Consider the following 21,834-nt stretch of genomic DNA (forward strand, 5'->3'; position numbering starts at 1 on the left):
AAGTCACAGTCACGAAAATGTTTACTCCTGCGATTCGATAAAAAGTGGAACAAAGAGTTGCCAGATGATTTTTAAAAAAGTCTGTAAAAATATGTGAAAGTCTGTTAAAAATGTGGATATGTCTGAAAGTGTGCGGATCTATAGAAATGTCTTTTAACGTTGATTTTCACAGATTCATTAATACTTTGTACATCGCGATGCACGTAAGATTGTCTATTGTATAATATTTTATATTTTGTATATATATATTTTGTATGTATACAGCCATTCCATGCCAAACCGATAAAGTGGTTCTCAGATTTCGATGAAAAGTGGTAGTTTTGCTCTCTATCGCAAAACATTAGACCCGTATTATCTACATTCTATATCTATATATTTTTATATTTTTTCTTGAAAGATGAAGATGTTCTACATAACATATCTCGATTTCAGAGACGCTATTTTATTCGTTTTTGAGTCATTACCGGTGGTCCGAAAAATCATTTTTTCCCCTTGAGGACTACATTGCCATTTTAGGGTGGTCCGAAAAATCACTTTTTTTTTTCTAAAATGACTTTTTTCAAAAAATCATAACTTTCGAACCACTGAATCGATTTAGATAATCAGTCTATCGAATGAAAGCCAATGGGCTAGCCTTTAATTGAAAAATATTGAATTTGCGAAAGCCATGGATTTTATTTTTGCAATAATTGATTGTAGTCGTTTTTTATTGTTTTCATGGCTTTGGACTAGAGGGCATAGCGCTTTTTTTTTATTTTTTCTTGGAAACTAAGGAATTTTTACATAACATATCTCGATTTCAGAGATGCTATTTTTTTCGTTTTTGAGATATGACCGGTTCTTGACATTACCAATCTCATCGACAGTTCTCATAGGTTCTCGACTCTGTTCCCTCACTGTCATGAAATTTCGAAGTGTAGTATAGTAAATGTATAATATGTATTGTAAATTAATACAATTTTTCATTCATCGTGAAGAATCGTATCGTCTCTTTCGTCTGCAATGATGTCAGGGCAAAAGTACTTATGAAATAATTAAAAACGTTGACGTGTACAAGTCATTGTTAGCAAACAACAGAATGCAAACGATACTGAAGTACTGTCGTCGGCCACTGAGCGAAGTGAACGTAACTACTGTGGTGACACCGGCAGCTAGGCGCTTGTTTGCGCATATAACCTCTGTGGTTACGCCGGACGGCAAAGTGTCAATGAATGATTCAAAAAATAGGTCTAACGTCATGTGTATTGATTTATGTATTTTATGTATTAAAACTATGGAAAAATGTCATACGGTGAGTCAAATATCTTTGATGTGATGAATAGAGCCTCTCATTTTTCATAAACCTGTGAAATATTGTTATGTCCAAAAAGTCTGCAACAAAAATAAAAAGTATTTTACAGATATGTCTGTAAATTTATAAACATATCTGTAAATCTGGCATCTCTGGTGGTCTGAGAATTTATTGCAAGAAATCGCTTGAAAAAATGCATGAATTTGCTTGAAAATAAAGTGAATTGAGTCCGCACCACTTAGGTTTCAACTTGCCCCGGTGTCTATTACCCCCGGTGGACAATATTTATGATCATAGTCGTCAGCTTCAGGTTCGCAACTGGACAACATTTGCCGCCCTGCCCCCATGCACAAGTTCATGATCAGAAGGGAACCGGATTCAATTGTAATCCATTCGAATACATGTACAGCGAGACGTTTCCGGGTTGGTTTGATCATTTCACATTGAAACCTGTTCGAACCTGTTCTGCTTAAATATCGACGACCACTGCTCTCACGCAAGCAAACCTGGTGTCAAGGGCAACATCTAATGTCTCTAAGGGTATCCAGAAAACAAAAAAAGACGTAAGCCATCAAGCACCACAATGCGAACAACGGAGCTGAAATCAGGATGGGGAATTTCAAGGGTGTAATGTGCGATCTATGTTGTGCACCCTTCACGAATTCCGGCGATGTGATAAATGTTTTTTCCTTCTTGATCTGGTTCCAGTGAACAAGATTTTGAATGCCGTTTTTGTAACTACGTAATGATTACTTCGTTTTATTTTTAACGAATTTCATGCCAACTCGACTGGCCATTGACAGCACCATTTCAGATTGCAGTGGAACATTCCAGATGTGAAGACATTGATCATTTACGCATGCTTAAAATCTTCGGAAAAGAATTACACTACTTTTTGTAGAGGATAAAATTTTATTCTTTATTTTTTACAATAAATTATAACTTAACTATAATATAATATTTTTAAAATTCTAGTCAAAGGATGAAATGTAGGAAATTTTGAAGTTCGAATTTTCGTAAAAAATACCTTTACAAAGTAAAATTACACCGAAAAAAAACAAATATTTTAGAAATTGAAATTCAGTTTTCTCAAACACGTATTTTTCCAATTCTCAGATAAAATATGTGAATAGCCCGTATGATTTTCAACAAGCGACCCATACATCGGAAGATGGGCACTTTTACAGGAAAAAAGTTTTTCCAATAACAAGTTTTTCATGTTTTCTTTGAAAAAAATGTAAGGGGTTGTATCTAGGACAAGACCGCATATTTTCGACGTAGAACTACGCAGTTATATTATGCCACCACCACTTTACCACTCCGAATATTAGTTTAGAATGCATTAAAATTTTTGTAATATATTATGTGCTTCGTTACAAATCAATTTGATGAACGTCCTTTTACGTTTGATATGATGCCTAGGACTACCAAAATTTTCAAACGATCATTGTATTTTACATTTCCCTCTGAAATTATTGCACTGCCGTTCTACGCATAGTTGTCCCATGTTCCAAAATCAGCAACGCAATCAAAGTTCTCTAGCTTATTTGTCTACCAGAAGCATTAAGCATTTCAGTTTGGCAATACACCGGGTTTTTTATAAGTAGTAAACTATTGTTTGATGAAATGGAAAGAGTTTCCCTCGCTTGAATCAATCAAGTTTGATTACGGTTTGACAATACATGGTGGGACAGTTATGCGTAGAATAACAACATGGGACAATTGAACTTGATGTTGTTTTTTGAAATACTGGGAACAAACAATAAGTTTTTTTTTGTGTTTTTCCGAAAGATTATGCATAAAAAAATCGTTTTATGAAGAAGAATATAAATCTCATTGTTATTGGGCACTCGCTAACAAAGTGTACACGTGATCTGTTAAACCTGTTTTCTTTTTGTTTGAGTATTAGTTCGTTCTTTCAAACCAGAAATGAGCGCATTAGCCCTTTTGAAAGCGTGACATAAAATTCTTGTACTTGAACCGATTCATTTACTATGGATCTACAAAAAATACATTGTGGGACAGTTATGTCTAGAAAATCAACATTGGACAATTAAGATTGATGTTGTTTTTTGAACAACTGGGAAGACACAATAAGTTTTTTTGTGGTTTTCTGGAAGATTGTGCATAAAAACATCGTTTTACGAAGACAAGTGAAAATTGTCAAAAAGTTACATGGGACAACTATGCCTAGAACGGCAGTCTAGTATCTGAAATGACAATTTTTCCAGGCTTCTCAGTTCAAAAGTACGTTTTTGGGAAACATATTCCGGTCTGCGCAACGAAAAGCGAGTTCAAAAGTACTCAACACCAAAAATACCCCCGTCTTGCATGTATTTGCAAAGCGGATTACCCCAGGCACATTAATTTTAAAGCCCGTGTTAGGGAAACACTGCTCAGTTGGAAAGAATACCCCCAACTTGCATGTTTTGACAAAGCGGATTCCCCCAGACACATCGATTTTGAAGTCTGTGTTGGGGAAACCGTAAATCGGGCCAATCAAAACTTGGCAGTTAACGTTTGATATTTTACAGTTGTTCAATTGTTTATCTCATGAAAAATATTTTTTTTTTTTTTAATTATGATAGACGCTGTTCGCGACCAAAGCGCGAAGTTTGTGCAAGTGTTCCAAATTCCCAGTTGTCAATGTCCATCCCTATCCTTTTTCCTATCCAAATCACTCGCTCCCATTCAAAACACAATGTGTGGTGTGCGATACTACAACAGCATATTCCGATGCCGAACAGGAACAGAACGCATACAAGCAAATAGCATACGAATATATCCATAGCCAAAACGTTTATTTTTCATTCCAAATCCAACCTTTACCCGAGTAAGATCGTAAATAAATCCAATGTTAAGTGTTTGAATCCAAAGTATTTTTTCATTCTCCAAACAAGCCGCATTCCGTAGCCTGTGCTATCATCCTGGCCTCCTTTAGCCGAAGGAACCGCCACATTTCTCAATGGTGTGATCCGCCAGACGCGTAAAAATATTGATGCAAACATCTTTCCGATCTGTTAAGAAAAGTTCTAGTTATAAGCATTCGAAATACGGGTAGGGTTAGAACACAAATCGGCAGGACAAAATTATGGGAAAAAAGGACGTTCTTCCAATTTTAATGAATTTAAACCGTTTAGAGATTAGCGAATTGTAATGTACGGCATATCGCAAACAAAAATTTCCGATTCGATTAGTATGCAATTCATGAGAAATCGTTCACAGTGTAAATAGTTATCAGAGTTAACTTTACGTCATAAAAACGTGATCTGTTTTATGATTTAGCATCCTTCGTAGGCGTAGTTCTACGTCAAAAATACTATTGGTGTTCAACTCGTAACATTTTTATGTATGAATTATTACGGTTTACACTTTTTTCTATTCAGAAACATGTCAAGAACATGTCAAACGCGAGAATTAACACACAAAAACTATACGAGTAAAACATTCATTTTTTCGAATACCATGTCAAACTTTGTTGCTATACCACTATCTTGACTTTAAACAAAATTAGGATTAGTTGTAATTTTTTCAAAGAAGATATAAAAAATTTTTGTTGGAAAAACTTTTGCCCAGTAAAAGTGCCCACCCTCCGATGTATGGGTGATTTGTTGGAAAATGTAAGGTAATTTCAGGAAGTAATTTCAATTTTTTTTCAAAATTAAACCATTTTTTACATTTCATTCTTTTACCAGATAATATTTTTTTCGTAGATAATATTTGTTGAGTTTTAAATTTTCGTAAAAAATGAAGAAGAAAAAGTGATATATCTATGATATAACCGCAAGGTTGACGTGGGACTATCTTAGCTTAGCATTAATTTGTTTGTATTGATTAAATTTTTGATTGAATGAAACAATTTCCGACTTCAGTTGAATTCAATATTTTTGCTTTGTCAGTAAAAAGATTGATTATGGTGGATTATGTCCTTCATTACAAGTAAATTTAATGACAGTCCTTCTACATTTGGTATAATGCCTTGGACAAAATATGTGAACGGAAGAATTATCAAACGATAATTTTATTTTACATTTCCCTCTGAGGTTTGTGTCTTTCAAGTGTACGTACTTCTCGAACCGCGAATTTGCAGAAGTACCATGAACTTACATGAATCAACACCTTTCAACTTTGACTTTTTATACTATAGATACTTCAAGCTCGAAAGTTCATTCGCCTCTAGTGTCTGCACGATATACCTAAATTCCTAAGTTAGAAAACATATTATAGTTTGCACAAAGACAAGCGAGTACAAAAGTACTCGCAGTTTGCATTTATTTGCAAAGCGGATTTCCCCAGACGGCTTAGTTTTGAAGTCTGTGTTAGGCAACACATTTCAGTCGGGACAAAAATGACCCGAATTGCATGTATTTGTAATGCCAATTTCCCCAAGCTCTATAGATTAGGAGTCTGTGTTAGAGAAAAACCTTTCAGTCGGAGCAAAATACCCCAGACCTGCATGAATTTGCAATGCCAATTTTCCCAGACTCCTTGGTTCTGAAGTCTGTGTTGGGGAAACATATTTCAGTCGGAACAAAAATACCCCCTTCTTGCATGTATTTGCAATGCCGATTTCCTCCAGGCACCTTGGTTATGAAATCTCTGTTAGGAAATACATTTCGGCGGGAACAAAAGCCCCCCCCCCCTTTTTCATGTATTTGCAATGCCGATTAACCCAAGGCTGCTTGGTTTAGATGGCTGTGTTGGGGAAACCATAAACCGGGCCAATCAAAACGAGGCAGTCAGGGCGTTTAGATAACGATTAACATTTTACAGTTATTCAATTGTATATCTAATGAAAAAAAAATCAAGGGGTTGTATCCGAGACACGACCGCTTAGAGCGTAGGACTACGCAGTCTTTTTTTTAACATTGTTGGTTATTTACGAATACGTCGAAAGTTAATAAAAAACTCTTTAGTAAAATGTTCCGGGGATCCTGAAAACGTTTAATGGCTTGCGTGGTTTTGTAGAGTAATTTCGTGAAGCAACGATTCTTTCTTGCCTTTGTTGGAAAAAAAACACAGATTGGTCATATATCGCAATTTGTTTCTTTATATCAATGCACGCATTGCACTGAGTACTTAACGAGAGGCATCTTCCGTGCATTGTCATTCAACGAGCATCAAATACGCGGTTAATAGATGCACACAGTTGCAGCGATAAACTTCAAGTGAAATATTCGCTAGCGTTCACAGCTCGAAAGGAAACATAAAACACAAAACGAGCAGAATCAGCGACCTTTTTTGTTTCGGGCACAGAATGATTCTAAGAATTTTCCTCAGAGGAGATACAATACTTATACGCTAGCGACATCTTACTTCGCAAATATTCCCTTTTCGCTATCGCCCATCGTTGTTTCTATTTTTCTTCTTCTTCTTTCCCTTTATTTAAGGAGACTTTAAATCCAACAATTCGTCTCCGACTGTTTCTATTCTAGTGGCTGCATAAGTTGCTCGTTATTGACAGCTCTGTTCGGGAAAGCACACAAATGAACAGAACAAATGTATGGGGAAATGGGAATGCTTCCAATTTTCATCAATTTAAACCGTATACAGAATATAGGATTGTAATGTCTAGCATATCAAACAAATCTTAGAAAGTTTCCGATTCGATTGGTATGCAAATCGTTAAAATCCGTAAAAAAAATAGTTATTAACGTTAACTTTATTTCATAAAAACGTGACCTGTCTTCTGATTTGGCACCCTTAATGTAAGACGTAGTCCTACGTCAATAACATTTTATTAACGGCGATAGTAGAAATATTCCCTATCAATTGAAGCACACATCTTTCCGATCCAGTAAGAAATGTTCGAGTTATAAGCATTCGGTATCTTTCAATTTTTCCTGCATGTTCTGTGTTTTGGTTTTCATTTTAACCCCCATATACTCCGGTTAGACGTAGTCCCACATCAAAATTTGGCCCTTTTAAAAAAGTAGTCTATATTTATTCGTAGATTTCAAGTATTCAAAGTTGCATAAAAGACCAATGTCTTTACTGCAATCTGAGATGGTGCTGCCAATGGCCAGAAATAATGAGCACACCTCTCTTATGTTCCTTTTATCCTTATATGTTCATTCACCCAAAAAAAAACTTTAGAACCACCCTCCCCTACTTCCGACAATATTTTATTGCCTCATATACAATCAAGATGGAATATTGTCAAGGATACCTTCGAATCTCGAGTTCTTTATAAACCGTTAGAGTAAAAATGAAATTTAGATACCTGCAAAATTGTTGTTGCCAGCGTTTGTTCAAATCTAAGTGGTATCTACAAATCGGCCAATTAATGAGACACGCCTGATCAAAGAATATTGAGCTCTGAAAAAGCAAGCGCACGCGGAAAGATCAAATCTGGACCAAAGGTACCACAGCAAGGTTACTGAGAAGTCTGTACAAGCCCTCATAGTTCGAGTGAAGAGTAAAATTCGAGACTTTGGTATCATAATTGAATAATGATCTTTGAAAGTTGTCAATTTGTAGATCATAACCCACACTTGAGAAATAAACGGTCACATCAGAAATATAAAGAGTCATGGTTGTTTCATTATAACTTCACGTTTATGCGTTTCCGAGATTCTGCATAGGTAGGGGTATTTATGGTTGTGCTTCACCGTGGTTCACCTGGTCAAGTTGAATTCGGATTTTGCAAACTACGTATAATCTCGATTCGCAACCTCCGAAATCTCTTCCGCGTGGAATTTGGAATTTATTCACTGTTACGTAAAAGTCTCCCGCCGGACGCCGCCGGGTTGTTTGACAAGAACGCGGTACCTACGCAAACGCCCCTTTCTTTGGCGACGAGAGATGAGAGCGTCAACTATACCGGTTTGGTGGTGCATCGCTGCTGGAGATAAATATTCATCGCTGTTCCCAATGGTGAAACTTTTTCGAGGCCCAAAAAAAGAACCGCAGGTGGGCAAATTTCTGAGCCCGATGTCTCAGAACTGATCTGCTAGTGATTTAGTTTCGCTTCATTAGTTGATCCCAACGGATCACTTCGGGTGATCGGTGGCGCGAGTCGTGGATTGAGAGCAGTTTAGCAGTTCTCAGGCGTTGGAATTGGGACGTGCAATAAGGAAAACGTAAAGTACAAGCTGCCGAAGGCTGAATCAATCGGTGTTTATTGGTGTAATTTATTGTAGGAAAGTGTTACCAAACCAGTGATAATAATTTGCTTTGTGGGAACTGATCGGCTAGTTATAAATAGCAAGATCACAAACATGAACTGGATTACCATTAACTGGATTGTTTTGCTGGTTCACCTCCACCTGATCGCAGTGACAAAGTGCGAAGAGTTTATTGACCGTAAGGTTCCACATCTTGCCTTACCAGCATTCGGATTGCTTCGATATTTGGAGGTGCTAATAGTTTCTGTTTTGCAGTGGCCGAATATGACAAATTTCCGAGGCTATTCGAGTATGATGACTTCGAGAAATGCCGGGGGAAGTATCGTCAGCATTACGTTTACTGCGTTGTCCGGGCTCATATTGCACCGGACGACAATTCTCTTCTGTGGAAAAACATAAGTGTAAGTGATGTTCCGATCAACGAAATGGATTCGAGTTTTGGATAGATGTTAAATGTTTGAACGAACGAACGCTTACTGTTAAAACAAAAAATAACCAACTGCTATAGTATTACGTGAACATTTATATGAATTCAAACAGAAAAATAGCTTGTGTATCGTGAAAACATCAAGCATATGTCGCTAAAATGATACATCATTATCGTGTCGTCATAACCAGGGGCGAAAGTTGATGCAACGGATTTGAAGCAACTGTGTTTTTAGTCCAAAATTTTCAAACCCTGTTTGCATTTGAAATAGGGGTCTTTTATCGACCGGCATTATCTCGAACCCATATACATTAATTTGCATGTCTGAACGAGAAATGTGAGAATATTTAATGATTAGATCAGCAAAATCGAAGGTGCATCACTGTTTTAGAAGAAAACACACAGCGAAGTGTCAAATACTGATGAGTGCGAATCCTAACTCAGGGTTAACTGGAATATGAATCATGAAGCTTCATATGGATTCTTAATTTGATACGAATCAGAATCTAAATTCGAATTTCGTATGATATAATCTCGGCGGTGTGCTCCGCTGGATGATGTTGTGTTCCAAGCCGGCTAGGTAAATTTTTCAATTTGTTGACATGTCATCATATTGAACAAAAATAAGAAAACTATAACGCTCTTTTTAATTTTTTTTTTGTTTGAAAAATCACACATAAATGACGATTATTTTCTGAGACAATTCTACTCGAAAAATAAGTTATAAGAATTATAACTTAATAAGATTATAAAATTAATAAGAATTTTAATTTTAAAATTAAATTAGTTTCGATGTTTATTTTTTAGGCAACCTTATAACAAAAATCAGCCACATAACTTAATTTATTCAAGCATTGCGCTCGAAAATTATCTACTTTGGCATCAATTTGATATGTCGATCATCTGAATCGGTCCAGTAGTTCGAAAGTTATAGATTTCTGAAAAAAAGACGTTTTTGGAAAAAATGGGGAAATTGATTTTTCCCATCCTAAGATGGAAATGGACACCCTAATAAAAAATTGTAAGGGGTTGTATCTAGGACACGACCGCGTATTCTCGACGTAGAACTACGAAATTATATTATGGAACCCACTTGTTTACCACTTCGAATGTTATTCTAGAATGCATCGAAACTTTTATAATAGATTATGTTCTTCGTTACAAATAAATTTGATGAACATCCTTTTACGTTTTATATGATGCCTAGGACTACCAAAATATGTGAACGAAAGAATTGTCAACCGATCATTGTATTTTACATTTCCCTCTGAAATTATTGCACATCTCATGTTTACGAAGTTCTCGAACCGCGAAAGTTCATTCACCTCCAGTATCTGAAATGGTGATTTTCCCAGGCTTCTCAGTACAAAGTGAGCGAGTACAAAAGTACTCAACACCATAAAATAACCCCCGATTTGCATGTATTTGCAAAGCGGATTTCCACAGGTACATCGATTTTGAAGTCTGTGTTGGGGAAACCGTAAATCGGGCCAATCAAAACTTAGCAGTTAGGGCGTTTAACGTTTGACAATTTACACTTATTCAATTGTTCATCTCATGAAAAATAACATTTTATGAATTGTGATAGACGCGTGAGAATATTTCCAATCTTTTGATGCAAGCATCTTTCCGATCTGTTAAGAAATGTTCGAGTTATAAGCATTCGAAATACGGGTAGAGTTATCAAACAAATCGGTAGAACAAATGTATGGGAATAAAGGATGTTCTTCCAGTTTTCATGAATTTAAACCGATTAGAGATTAGCGAGTTGTAATGTATAGTATATCAAAAAAATCTTAGAGAATTTACGATTCGATTGGTATGCAAATCATGAAAATTCGTACACAGTAAAAAAAAGTTATTAACGTTAACTTTATTTCATAAAAACGTGACCTGTTTTCTGATTTGGCACCCTTCCTGAAAGACGTAGTTCTACGTCAAAAATATACGTGTCTGATATTCTGCTACAAAGAACAAAACTACCGATTTCATGAAAATCTGAGAACCACAATATCGGTTTGCCATTGAATGACTGCACATAAACAAATATCTTTAAAATAAAAAAAGATGCATCCGTATCTGGCGTCTCTGGTGGTACTGAGAGATAGGATAAAAAAGATTGCACTTCATGCATATTTGTTAATTTGATGAGGATACTTTTGTTTCATGCAAACTGAAAAATCGATGTAGATGTCAAGACTTTTTGGTAGTGATGCAGCCTTGATAAAGACCATTTGGACGCCCTTGCAGCCGCCGTCTGGTTGCTAGCTGAATGAATCGTGAACGATGCTTCGGCGAGTGGGTGAGTTTTTATTATAAAGACTTCAAACTCTTCGTCTTTAAGTTCGTTCGTCTCTAGCCTTGAAAGGGCTTACTAAGAAAACAAATTCAAAAGCTCACGGCCTTGAAAAAAATCATTTGAACGCACTTGTTGCCGCCTGGTATGGCTGTATGGCTGCCGATTTTGTGATGATGTATCGTTAATGACTATTTCGGTAGGCTTTTCGATTTAGTACTCCGTTTTATAGAAGCACGTTCCAGTCTAAACTGATGCATGCGAATTAGGGTGCCAATGAAAATGATCATCTCTAATTTCAAAAAGTTTCCCTATAAAAAATGTCACCACCTCGAAAAAACATCCTATGCAAAATATCAACTCAATCGTACTTAAGGGAAGGTGGCGCAAAGCGGTCAATGTTTGAGTTTTTTGAAAATCGAAAAATCACCCAAGTTGGGAGTAAAGGAAATCGGGGTTTTCGAAAAAAAATTTTGATGCCAAATGTCTTAAAATTGCATGAAACGTCGATATCTAGTTTCATATAAAAAAACTTTTTTGTCAAAAGTCGACACTCTGGGACTTAGTTTTTGGAATACGAGACCATATACGAACCACACGTTTCGGTTTTGGGTACCAATAAAAATATTTATCTCGATTTTTCATTCGGAACTTGCTGCGAAATGACTTGCACGATAATATAGAGGAGATGTGTCTAAAACACGCCTGCCCGGCAATTTGACCTGCCTGATTTTCTCGTAAACTAGCAAGAATAGAAATGTAATGGATATAGGCAATTGTGCTAGTCAATGATAGAATCCTACCAAGCAAGTTTTACATTTGTAACATGCTTTAACAAAATAAGATACATAACTTTCTTTGGAAGCAATTTTCGATGTAATTTTCTACATCATTTCTATAGGGTTATTGTTGCTTGAAACCGATTCAGAGGCGACAACTATGGGTCATATTTATTGAGTCGTAAACCGTAAACATTCTCACGAGAGAAATAGCTTGTATGTAAGGGATGCCAGATGATTTTTTCAAATATCTCTGCATGGCACGAATAAATCTCTTCGGATGTAATCATAACGAACTAAAATGAGCAAACCATCACGATATTTCTAAATCATGTTCGATAAATCACACAAACAATTGTTTTCACATACTTTGAAAATGACCTCAGTATGTTTTCACTAAATTAAATGTCTCCAAAACGAAAACATGTCTTCACATCTGGCATCCATATGATGTGCTCAGAGAATGCAGGAAAACAATAGCGCTGGCGAATTAATGCACGAATACTGGGAGAACACTCTCACCGGAGGAACGATTTCTTCTCTTCGCTGGTGGGCATGAGGGGAATAGATTGATGGAATCTCTCATTCATACAAGCTGTTTCTCTGAGTTTTATAGTCTCTGAGAGAAACAACTCATGGACATATTATACTTCTGCTGGGCCATTTAACACCGTATGATTGGCAATTTAGAATTTGGGCGCCTTATGGCGGGTTTACACTAGGGAGGTCTATAGCTATAGATGGATTTATTCACGTGAAAATAGGTGTAAACGGGTGAGAATAAATATGATACACTTATTCGAGGTATATATAACTTGAATAAATTCTGCATATGTAAACGCTTGTGAATTTCTCACTGGTGAGAAATCACTAAAGTTGGATGCAGTTCTACTTCAGGTGAATAAATTCACCGAAAATATGAATATATTCATTATAGAATTCACGCTAGTGTAAACGGTTGATGCGATTTCTATAAATCTCATCATATTTCTTCACATGAATATATCACTAGTCTAAACCCACCCTTACAGAATAAAATTCGTAGCACTTTTGTTATTCAGTATCAAAAATACAGAACGATTACAGATGACTGAGGGTTAACTAATCTACCTACTGGCGAAGTTGTTACCTTATATTTTAAGAGTACGGTCAAGATGAATCCATTCTCTCTTAGGGGGGGGGGACGTATTACACACTTCTCCTTCTTCCTTCTCCTCTCCATTCGAACTTTATTTACTACTCCCCCCTTGGGTGATTTTTCGATTTTCAAAAAACTCAAACTTTGACCGCATTGCGCCTCTCTCCCGTAAGTTCGATAAAGCTGATATTTTGCATAGGGTGTTTTTTCGAAGTGGTGAACATTTTGTATAGGGTAACTTTTTGAAATTTTAGGGTCGGTTTTTTCCCATACATTCATTGGCTAATGCGGATACAAAAGTGCCCACAGTTAGCATCTATCGTTAACCTTTCTTTGCGTGATTTATTCTTTATTGGTGAAATTACTCAAGTTCCGGTCACGATTAACTTACAGTGAGCTTGTTCTTTTATGAAATTTTTGGGCACTCAATGTTATGATGGAAATTTCCACCATTATGCAAAGAAGGGTTAATGACGATTTCATCAACCTTCCCGATTTAGTAGTCCGTGTAGGAGAGTATATTCCAGTCTGCGCAAATACATGCAAGTGCAAGAGTACCCGCAGCTTACATCTGTTGATGTTCTTGGTTTGGGAATTTTTGTATTATACTTGAAAGTTTATTCGCATCTAATGATGTTTTGGCGTATACAAATACATATTGTGATATTAAAGTTATGTCTGAGAATATTTCATTATCGAGCACATTACAGTACCGTCAATGGGGTTGAAAATGCGTCAAAAAGGTGGTTTTCGTACTTTTTGTTGAATAACTATCGTACACTATCGTAAAACGCAATTCTGATTACGTTGATATGTTCTCTAATGATGAACTTACGAGTGTTCAGTGAACTGTTGAATAAAATTAAGTTTTCACCGAACTGCGATTAAATGAATGTTGACCCAATCTCAACCCACAGAGAAGGGTGACGATGGGTCAAAGTAGTGAAAATAAATTTCTATTGCGAACTATGTTGAGAAATCAATTTCTCAATAATTTCATAATAAATTGAGGGGGGTCTTCGTAGTCACATTGGTTGCGCGTTTGCGTAGTAAGTAATCGATCGTGAGTTCAAAACTCAGGGTCCTCATTGACCATCTTTGTGTTATTACAGAATAACTACATCCAGGCAACAATTATCAGCGATGAAGATCAATCCACGGTCGAAATAAGATCAATTCATCCATACAACTGATCTCTGCGCTCTGCAAGACACATCGGGCTGCTGTTCTATAAATAACTCAACAATGATCAATCAACTGTTTCCACTGTCCGGTCTAACTGGATAATGGAAGAACAGAAGGAAAACTCTTACGCCTAAATGACTACTGTGTAAATGTGCACCATATGCAATAGTATAGAAGGGAATACTCTAACGCCGGAAAAAATGGCAACCGTGTAATGTGCTAATTATAGATATGATTAACATGTGACATGTACACGATTAAAATTCGGCTCTGTTACAAAATTCGGCTAAAATGCTAATGAGCCTAAAATAAACAAAAGGGGTAAAAAAAAGATAAATTGACAAAATGTGAGTGTCTTGAATGATTATTTAAATTACATAAATAGTGTCCTTTAGTTCTTTAGCTATTTTCGTCTCGCTCGCGAGGTGAGGTCCCCATGGCCTAGCGGTTAACGTGGCGCTCGCCAAGATGAGGGGTTCGGGTTCGCTATAAGTGCCCAGTCCTCGGGACGTAAAACAGCAGTATCACGATGGTTCTCCTGCGAGATAGTGCGGTTGGTCGCATGCCTTGCAGGCCGCGCCACAAAAACATCAAGCAATGAATGATACACAAGATATTGTAAATCAGACCATGTTGTAAAAACGTTAAGCCAAAATAAATTGTCATTTCCGTGTGCCGCTCACATTAACTATCTCTCGTTTCTAATTGAGGAATTCCTCAAAACTGTCCTCATTTTTTTTCTGGTGAACTTGGAACATGTGAGACGTTCTTTAGCAGCGACTTCACAGTGATCTGATAAATGTCCCAAGTTGTTCTTTTGATTGTCCTTAAGGCTTTCAATTAGCGGCTTCAGCAATCCTGGAAAAGGCAAAGTTGTCACTAAGGAATCGTTTTTCTCTTTATACATGCGAAGAATTTGCCTCCAATTCCACTTCATAGGTCCGAAAAAGGTCACGCCTAGAGGCGGTGTAATAAATGTTAAATTTGGAGAATTGCTACTAACTGTGAGTGTGTTGGTGTATTTTCGCATGTACATTGCCACTTATATGTATATGTTCAATTCTATGCTGGACCCTATCTCACCCTCACTCAGCGTAAATAGGAAATCATTTCGAAAATGTTGAAATTCCAATGGAAAAACTTTTTTGGTGTTCAAAATTAGCCTTGACTCATCTGGCAAAACTTAAAAGAATCATTCTATCCAATATTTGTCACTAGAGTAGTTCTTTATAAGGCTGGGCAGGAGATTTTTTGAGATATTTCATGGCTATCTACACATGAAACTTTGATGAATTATTAAAAAATATCTATTTGTACTACAGTTAAGTATTATGGATTGGAATGAGTGATAATATGTCTCCCATTAAAGGGCTCATAGCTTTCAAAAATATTCGTAATATTTGTCAAAATTTTACTAAAAGTAGAATTCTCCATTTTGGACCCATTTTCACCCCTATAAACGGTACCTCGAAACAAGATAAGTAAACAGTGCGGGAACGGTGTGAAATCCGAATAAATAGCTCATTAATTTCACAATGATTCAATAAAAATCAGTTTGGTTTCTATCATTTTGCAAGGTGAACGTTTTATTGCTGCAGCTAAGGTTGTTTGTGTTAATATTATAGCTGCTTTGCTACAGCTTTTTTTTGTCTGTATTATAGTGACTTTCAACACTTTAAGCTGGTTCGTCACGTGTACTTCCATTTATGGGAGATAGTCGGAAGCGAGAATTGAACTCGTGATCTTGTGCGTGAGAGGTACGGATGTTACCACTACGCCAGATCGCCTTCTCGCGCTACAGCTACTTTTGCTTATATTAACTGCTAACGGTTAGAAAATGAAAGATCGCTTCGAGCCGAAAATTGTACCCATATTGGCTGGTAGAAGGCTTACATAGGGGTGGAGCTCACGATGCTAAGTTTCGCTTCACTTCAGGCTTCACTTGTATCAAGCAAAACCATCAATGACATCAGCTTTGACTTGCGCATTGATACTTTACCACATCCATTGGTACAATGTATAGGAAAAAATACCCTATGCAAACTTTCAACTTGATCGGACTTTTTTTTTCTAGCATCGCAAAGACGTCAAAGTTTAAATTTTTTTGGAAACCGAAAAATCGTCCAGGGGTTTTCGGGGTTAAAAAAATTGCTTGGACCTTTGAGATCGCCTCGATGGTTTTCAAAAAAATCAAGCTTGGTTCTGTTGGCTTCATTATTTTTTTATTCCCCTTGGATAGAATGATATGTACAGTGAATACTCAGAATGAAATGAATACGAGATAGTCAGTTATAAAACCAATACAATGAATTTATGGAAAAGTAAAGCAAGCGTGCACGCGTGTGCACGTATGTTTGTGCATGTGTGCGTATGCGTGCGCGTGTGTTCGTGCGTGTATTTGCACATGTGCGATTGCAAAAACATTTTGTCTAAATACATAATATAATTTTTTACGCGATTTGCTCGAAATTACGCGATATTTCGCGCGCACGCGTCTATCGCGTGAAAAAAAGAGTCCAGTGTAATATAGATAACGTAGACACGCAGTTCTGCGTCCCAATCATAAAAAATACATGAAAGGATGTCTTTTTATTCTTGAGATTTATATTTCATTTCTAAATATTATGTCCTATTCTTTCATTTGATAAGAATGCAGCTTAACGCTGAAAAGTCATATCGGTCTGAATTCCTGGTATAAAAGTCCAATTTTTCAAAAATAAAAAATAAAGATAAAAATAAAACATTACATTTTTTTTAAAAAATTGCAAATTTTATGCTTGAAGCACAAAAAGTGAAGATAGTCAAACACGTAAAAAATTCAAGAAACAGGGAAGGTATATTTTTTTGAATTTTACTCGCTACTAGTGATGTGGGGAAACGCAACAAACAAACTGCTTGCATACAATTTGGTATTATCCTCCCCGATTCCATTTTTTTTGCGAACAATGTGAGTCGATGTTTTTTGAAATTAAACTTGTTCATATGATATCTAATCTGCAATATGCAAGCTAGCTATTTCAACAGTTTAAGAATGCGATAAAAGCTAATGACTTCTTATCCTATATCCTCAGATTAGATAAACAAAAGAAAACATGCGAGAGATCATTTAGTATTTCTGTAGGGACAGTTTTATTATGAGTAGTGTCTTAGACTATCAACAAATATTCACGAGGAACGAATATGATTTTATTTCAGTGTAAAAGATTTTTTTTCAGCTTGAAACATACTGCCCTCATTATATTGAGCTTGAGCTTGGGTAGACTGTACAATTCGTAGCATACTGCCCTAATTATATTGATGACAATAACAAACGAGTTCATTTTGTTCATATCGCTGATGCATGAACAAATTTGCTATAATGAATGAATGCGGTATTGAGTGTGGTTCATAACTTCGCTGTCATTTATACTTTGAATATCAAATGCAACAAATTGATATTCATCACATTCGAAACGATATTCGTTCTGGCATTGATTTTGAGTCAAAATTCATTAATAAAAAAAATAGTGAGGCTGAACCATTTAAAGAACAAAAACGCCCGAGTTCGATGAAATGAACTTTACAAGAAATCGCGCATGATTTGAGACGGTAACAACGGCATAAATAAAAACCAACCACACACAGCTGCCTCAGGTTAAAAGTAAACAACAGCTGATTTTCATTTGGCTAAAATGAAATTCAATTCTGACATCTTGAATAATCAAGATGAAAATGACACTGGGTGGAAAAATAAACTTCAAAACATATTGAAGAACAAAAGTTCATTTGCTCATATTCACTAGTTGTATGGATCTGTCATTTTGATTTTCGTTTGCAATATATAGGTTTTCGATGCAACCTAGCCCGAAAATCTATGCGTTTGAGCTTAGCGAAGATGATTTTTTTCAACGCTGATTATGAGTGATTTTCCTGCACATTTATGAATATCGATATGAGAAAAACCAGAAAAAAAAAAAAAATATATATATATATATATATATATATATATATATATATATATATATATATATATATATATATATATATATATATATTATATATATATATATATGATTTTGGTTTTTTCAACAATTTACTATTAAAAATAGACGGGTTTATTAATTAATTGTTCAAGATTTTTTTTTCGCAATTACAACTCTTACAATACGTTCGAAGTTCAGTTCAATTCATATAACACACGATTTTCCTAGGTCCACTATTTGTAGTATTGACTGTATCAAAATTATCCATTCCTAAGTTAACAGCTACAAAAACACAATTCAAGAGATTCGTCCTCATTAGTCACAGTCTGAATGTAGTTCAAGCGGTTCAACATTTTTGGTTTCAAAAAATAGCTGAATTACGTTTATGAATTTATTAAATTACATGTAATCATTTGTCACTCTTTTTTTCATCCTACATCCTACTGCAGTTATTCTCGAAGGACTGGCGTCATTATGATCACCGGATAGTGGAACGCGGGCTGTGCGTTCGGGATTACAAAACTCCCGCTACCAATGCAGCGCTGGATCTCAATGGGGCTGACAGCCCCTCGGAGGCACAGTTTTTCAGTGCTCTAATAAACCAACAGTTGCAGGAAGGATACAGTTTGCGGATCGAGCCTGACATTCAGGTTTATCATTGCTACCGAAAGGAAAACGAGTCACCACCGCTTGGTAACCCTCACTATTTTCTATCCTATAACAACATGTAAGGTTTCGAATTATTTGATTTTATTACAGATTTCCTCGAAATTCTATTCCTGTTGATCACCGTGCCGCTGATACTGCTAGTGATCTTTTCCACGTGGAAAGATCTGTCTCTGCAGAACGCACAGCGCTATCCCAATAACTATTTCGCGGTGTCCCACTCGTCAAGCGGCGAGCGCCTCATGACGGCCTTTTCCTTTCCTCGGAACATTCGTCGGTTGAAGGTATCAACCGGGAGCGACATCCGCCGAGACCTACGCTTCCTGGAGGGGTTTCGGTTCATCCAAATGCTCCGAGTGACAAACCTACATGTGATCATTGCCATGGTTAAGGCTCCACAGGTCAACCCGGAGGATGCCGAGAAAAGACTATATCGACCGGAGAGTGTCCACTACGTAGCGGATTTCCAAAGTTACGTTCAAACTTTCTTCTCTATAAGTGGGATGTTGCTGATGATAAATTTTCTCGAACATACACGGAAGAATCCAGATTTTAGTATGAACTATTTCTGGGACCGGCTGAGGGCGCGATTGTATCGCATCGTCCCGGCCTATATATTTGTGCTGCTGCTGGAAATGTCGATAACGCGCCGATTTAGCAATGGTCCGTTGGCACAGCATTTCATAGGCGAATCACAGGCCAGATGCCATCAGTGGTGGTGGACTAATGTGCTCTTCCTGAACAACTACATTCAAACCGATCAACCGGTATGGTAACAAATTCGATTCACTCGTACTAGACGCAACTAATTCGATTCGATTCTTTCAGTGCTTACTCCACTCGTGGTACCTCGCAGCCGATATGCAACTGTACATTTTTGCCCTCTGCACTCTGATGATGATGTGGCGCTGGCCATTCCTGAAGAAGTACATCTTTGGGGTTGCGATCGGATGGGGTGTCGTCATCACCCCACTCATCATCTACCTAACAAACCTGCCTCCGGTGATGACGGAGGACCTAAAGTTGTACACCGAGTACAATTTCGGCCACCGGTACTTCGACCTTTACCAACCCTTCCATCACAACGTGACGATCTTTTTCGCCGGGATGATGGCCGGAGCGATCTACCACCAGTATCGTGAGAAACGCAAAGAAATCGTTAACAGCTGGCTGTTGACGTTCGCGCTTGTGGTCGGCTTCTGTTTGTATCTGGTCGGCACGTTTACGGACGCGCTTGTGGTGCAGTACCAACCGATCATTCCACCGGTCCTACTCGCGATCTACGCCACCGGATACAAGCACGCCTGGGGATTATTCACGACAGCGGCACAGCTCAAACTGTCTCTGATCAATGTGGCAAATCCCATCAAGAGCTACTTCAACCATCCGTTCTTCACGGTGCTGGGAAAGATGTGCTACAGCTTCTACCTGGTGCACTTCACCGTGATCGTACAGGTGCTGGCCGCCGTCAAGCATCCCATCTACGGCAGTTTTAGGTCCATTGTAAGTAACAAAATGTCATTCGGTTTTTTTACACTTGTCACGACACTCCGGAATGTTTCAGGTCGAATACACCTTCACGGTTTGCAGCTGGACGCTGGTGTACGGCTTGGCAATTTGCGTCGTGGTGGAATTTCCATCGAATATAGTATTACGGGAATTGCTGGAGGAAAAACCCAAAAAATCGGTGGATCCCCCTGTGCTGACGAGATGACGTGACTGTACAACAGCAGAATGATTAGCGCCATTAAAAGTTCAAATAGTTTATTGACGCTTGGTGAATGTTCACATTGTGCACCAATGCTTATTTATACACCCGAGTAAAACCCGCTGAAAATCAGGAATCAGTTTCCGTTGAGTCAACAAACAATGTACAAATAGACACCTCAACACACGCTTCCTGTATTCTTAGATCAATATTTCGCAAAAACGAGGCGCGAGAACGGATATTATTGTGAAAGTATTAATTGGTATTTACTAAGTCAAGTTTTTTTTTATAGAAATACTTTGGTGAATGTCAAAGGTTAGCATAAGGTTTCCAACAACTAACACAGCGTAACAATAAAGATGGGACTAGTTGAGTCAACATACAAACAGTACAATATCATATTGAACGGTCCATGGTTTAAAAATCAAATGTATTTTTGGAAAGAAGTATTTTTAGGGTGAATTTGTTCTCCCTTTCATCTCCTGCTCTGATGAAAACTGATAAAAACTCTTTGATTGGAATCCTAAAGACGTATTTTCAGATAATCGTGATTAAGGCCCAAAAGGCCCCCAAAATTAATTCGTTTCTCTCTCTCTCAAGTGTCACGTATGCATGTATCGATGTTTGAGTTCAACGTGGTTTGACATATACTACAAGTGAGATGGTTTCTTACTCACTTACTCACACGTATGAAATAGCGTACAATGTTGTGTTCAGAACCACTGACAAAGGGCCTGGCTTGGTGAGGGAGTAAAACCATATCACTAGCTGCATGGCAAATATTGTATAGGATATTAAATAAGAAATTTTGACGGTTTATTTGAACCCCTATGTGGCTTAAAATAGGATCTAAAGTGAAAAACGTACTTTTTTGTTTATTTCTCGCCATCCTCAAAAGGTTCGAGAAATTTGAAAAATAAAAATACTGAATGTGCATCTTACTACGATGTATCAAGAAAAATTATCAAAAAAAAAAATTGATATTTTGAAAAATTTTTTTGGGGTTTAGAGATTCAGTACTACTCCAATTCATATTTGAATGTGTTCCTATGGCTTTTCGATATATGCGTGTTTTTTTTCAATGTTGCGCGGTTCTATCTCCAAAGAGTCTGTCTGGGTAAGGGAGTAAAAAGACCCCCAAACCAAATCACCAGCCGTATGAAAAATATTGTACAGGGTATTAAATAAAACATTTTGGCAGTAGTACCATATATTTGAGTCCTTATATGCTACACCATAGGATCTATGGTGAAAA

General features: G+C 37.0%; 2 protein-coding genes across 11 annotated transcripts in view; one reads left to right on the plus strand and one right to left on the minus strand.

Moving 5' to 3' along the window:
- LOC129762307 (complexin) overlaps positions 1 to 21,834 on the minus strand; it is a 727,632-nt gene that overhangs the window by 615,744 nt on the left and 90,054 nt on the right. The window lies entirely within an intron of this gene.
- Positions 8,210 to 20,978, plus strand: LOC129762306 (nose resistant to fluoxetine protein 6-like). The gene is made up of 7 exons (XM_055760460.1): positions 8,210 to 8,373; positions 8,434 to 8,596; positions 8,674 to 8,819; positions 18,655 to 18,898; positions 18,965 to 19,638; positions 19,700 to 20,374; positions 20,436 to 20,978. Exons 2-7 carry the CDS (start codon positions 8,512 to 8,514, stop codon positions 20,583 to 20,585), a joined length of 1,974 nt encoding a protein of 657 aa, XP_055616435.1. The 5' UTR covers positions 8,210 to 8,373; positions 8,434 to 8,511; the 3' UTR covers positions 20,586 to 20,978.

The sequence above is a fragment of the Toxorhynchites rutilus genome, chromosome 1 (genome assembly GCF_029784135.1).
Source record: "Toxorhynchites rutilus septentrionalis strain SRP chromosome 1, ASM2978413v1, whole genome shotgun sequence".
Classification (NCBI taxonomy): domain Eukaryota; kingdom Metazoa; phylum Arthropoda; class Insecta; order Diptera; family Culicidae; genus Toxorhynchites; species Toxorhynchites rutilus.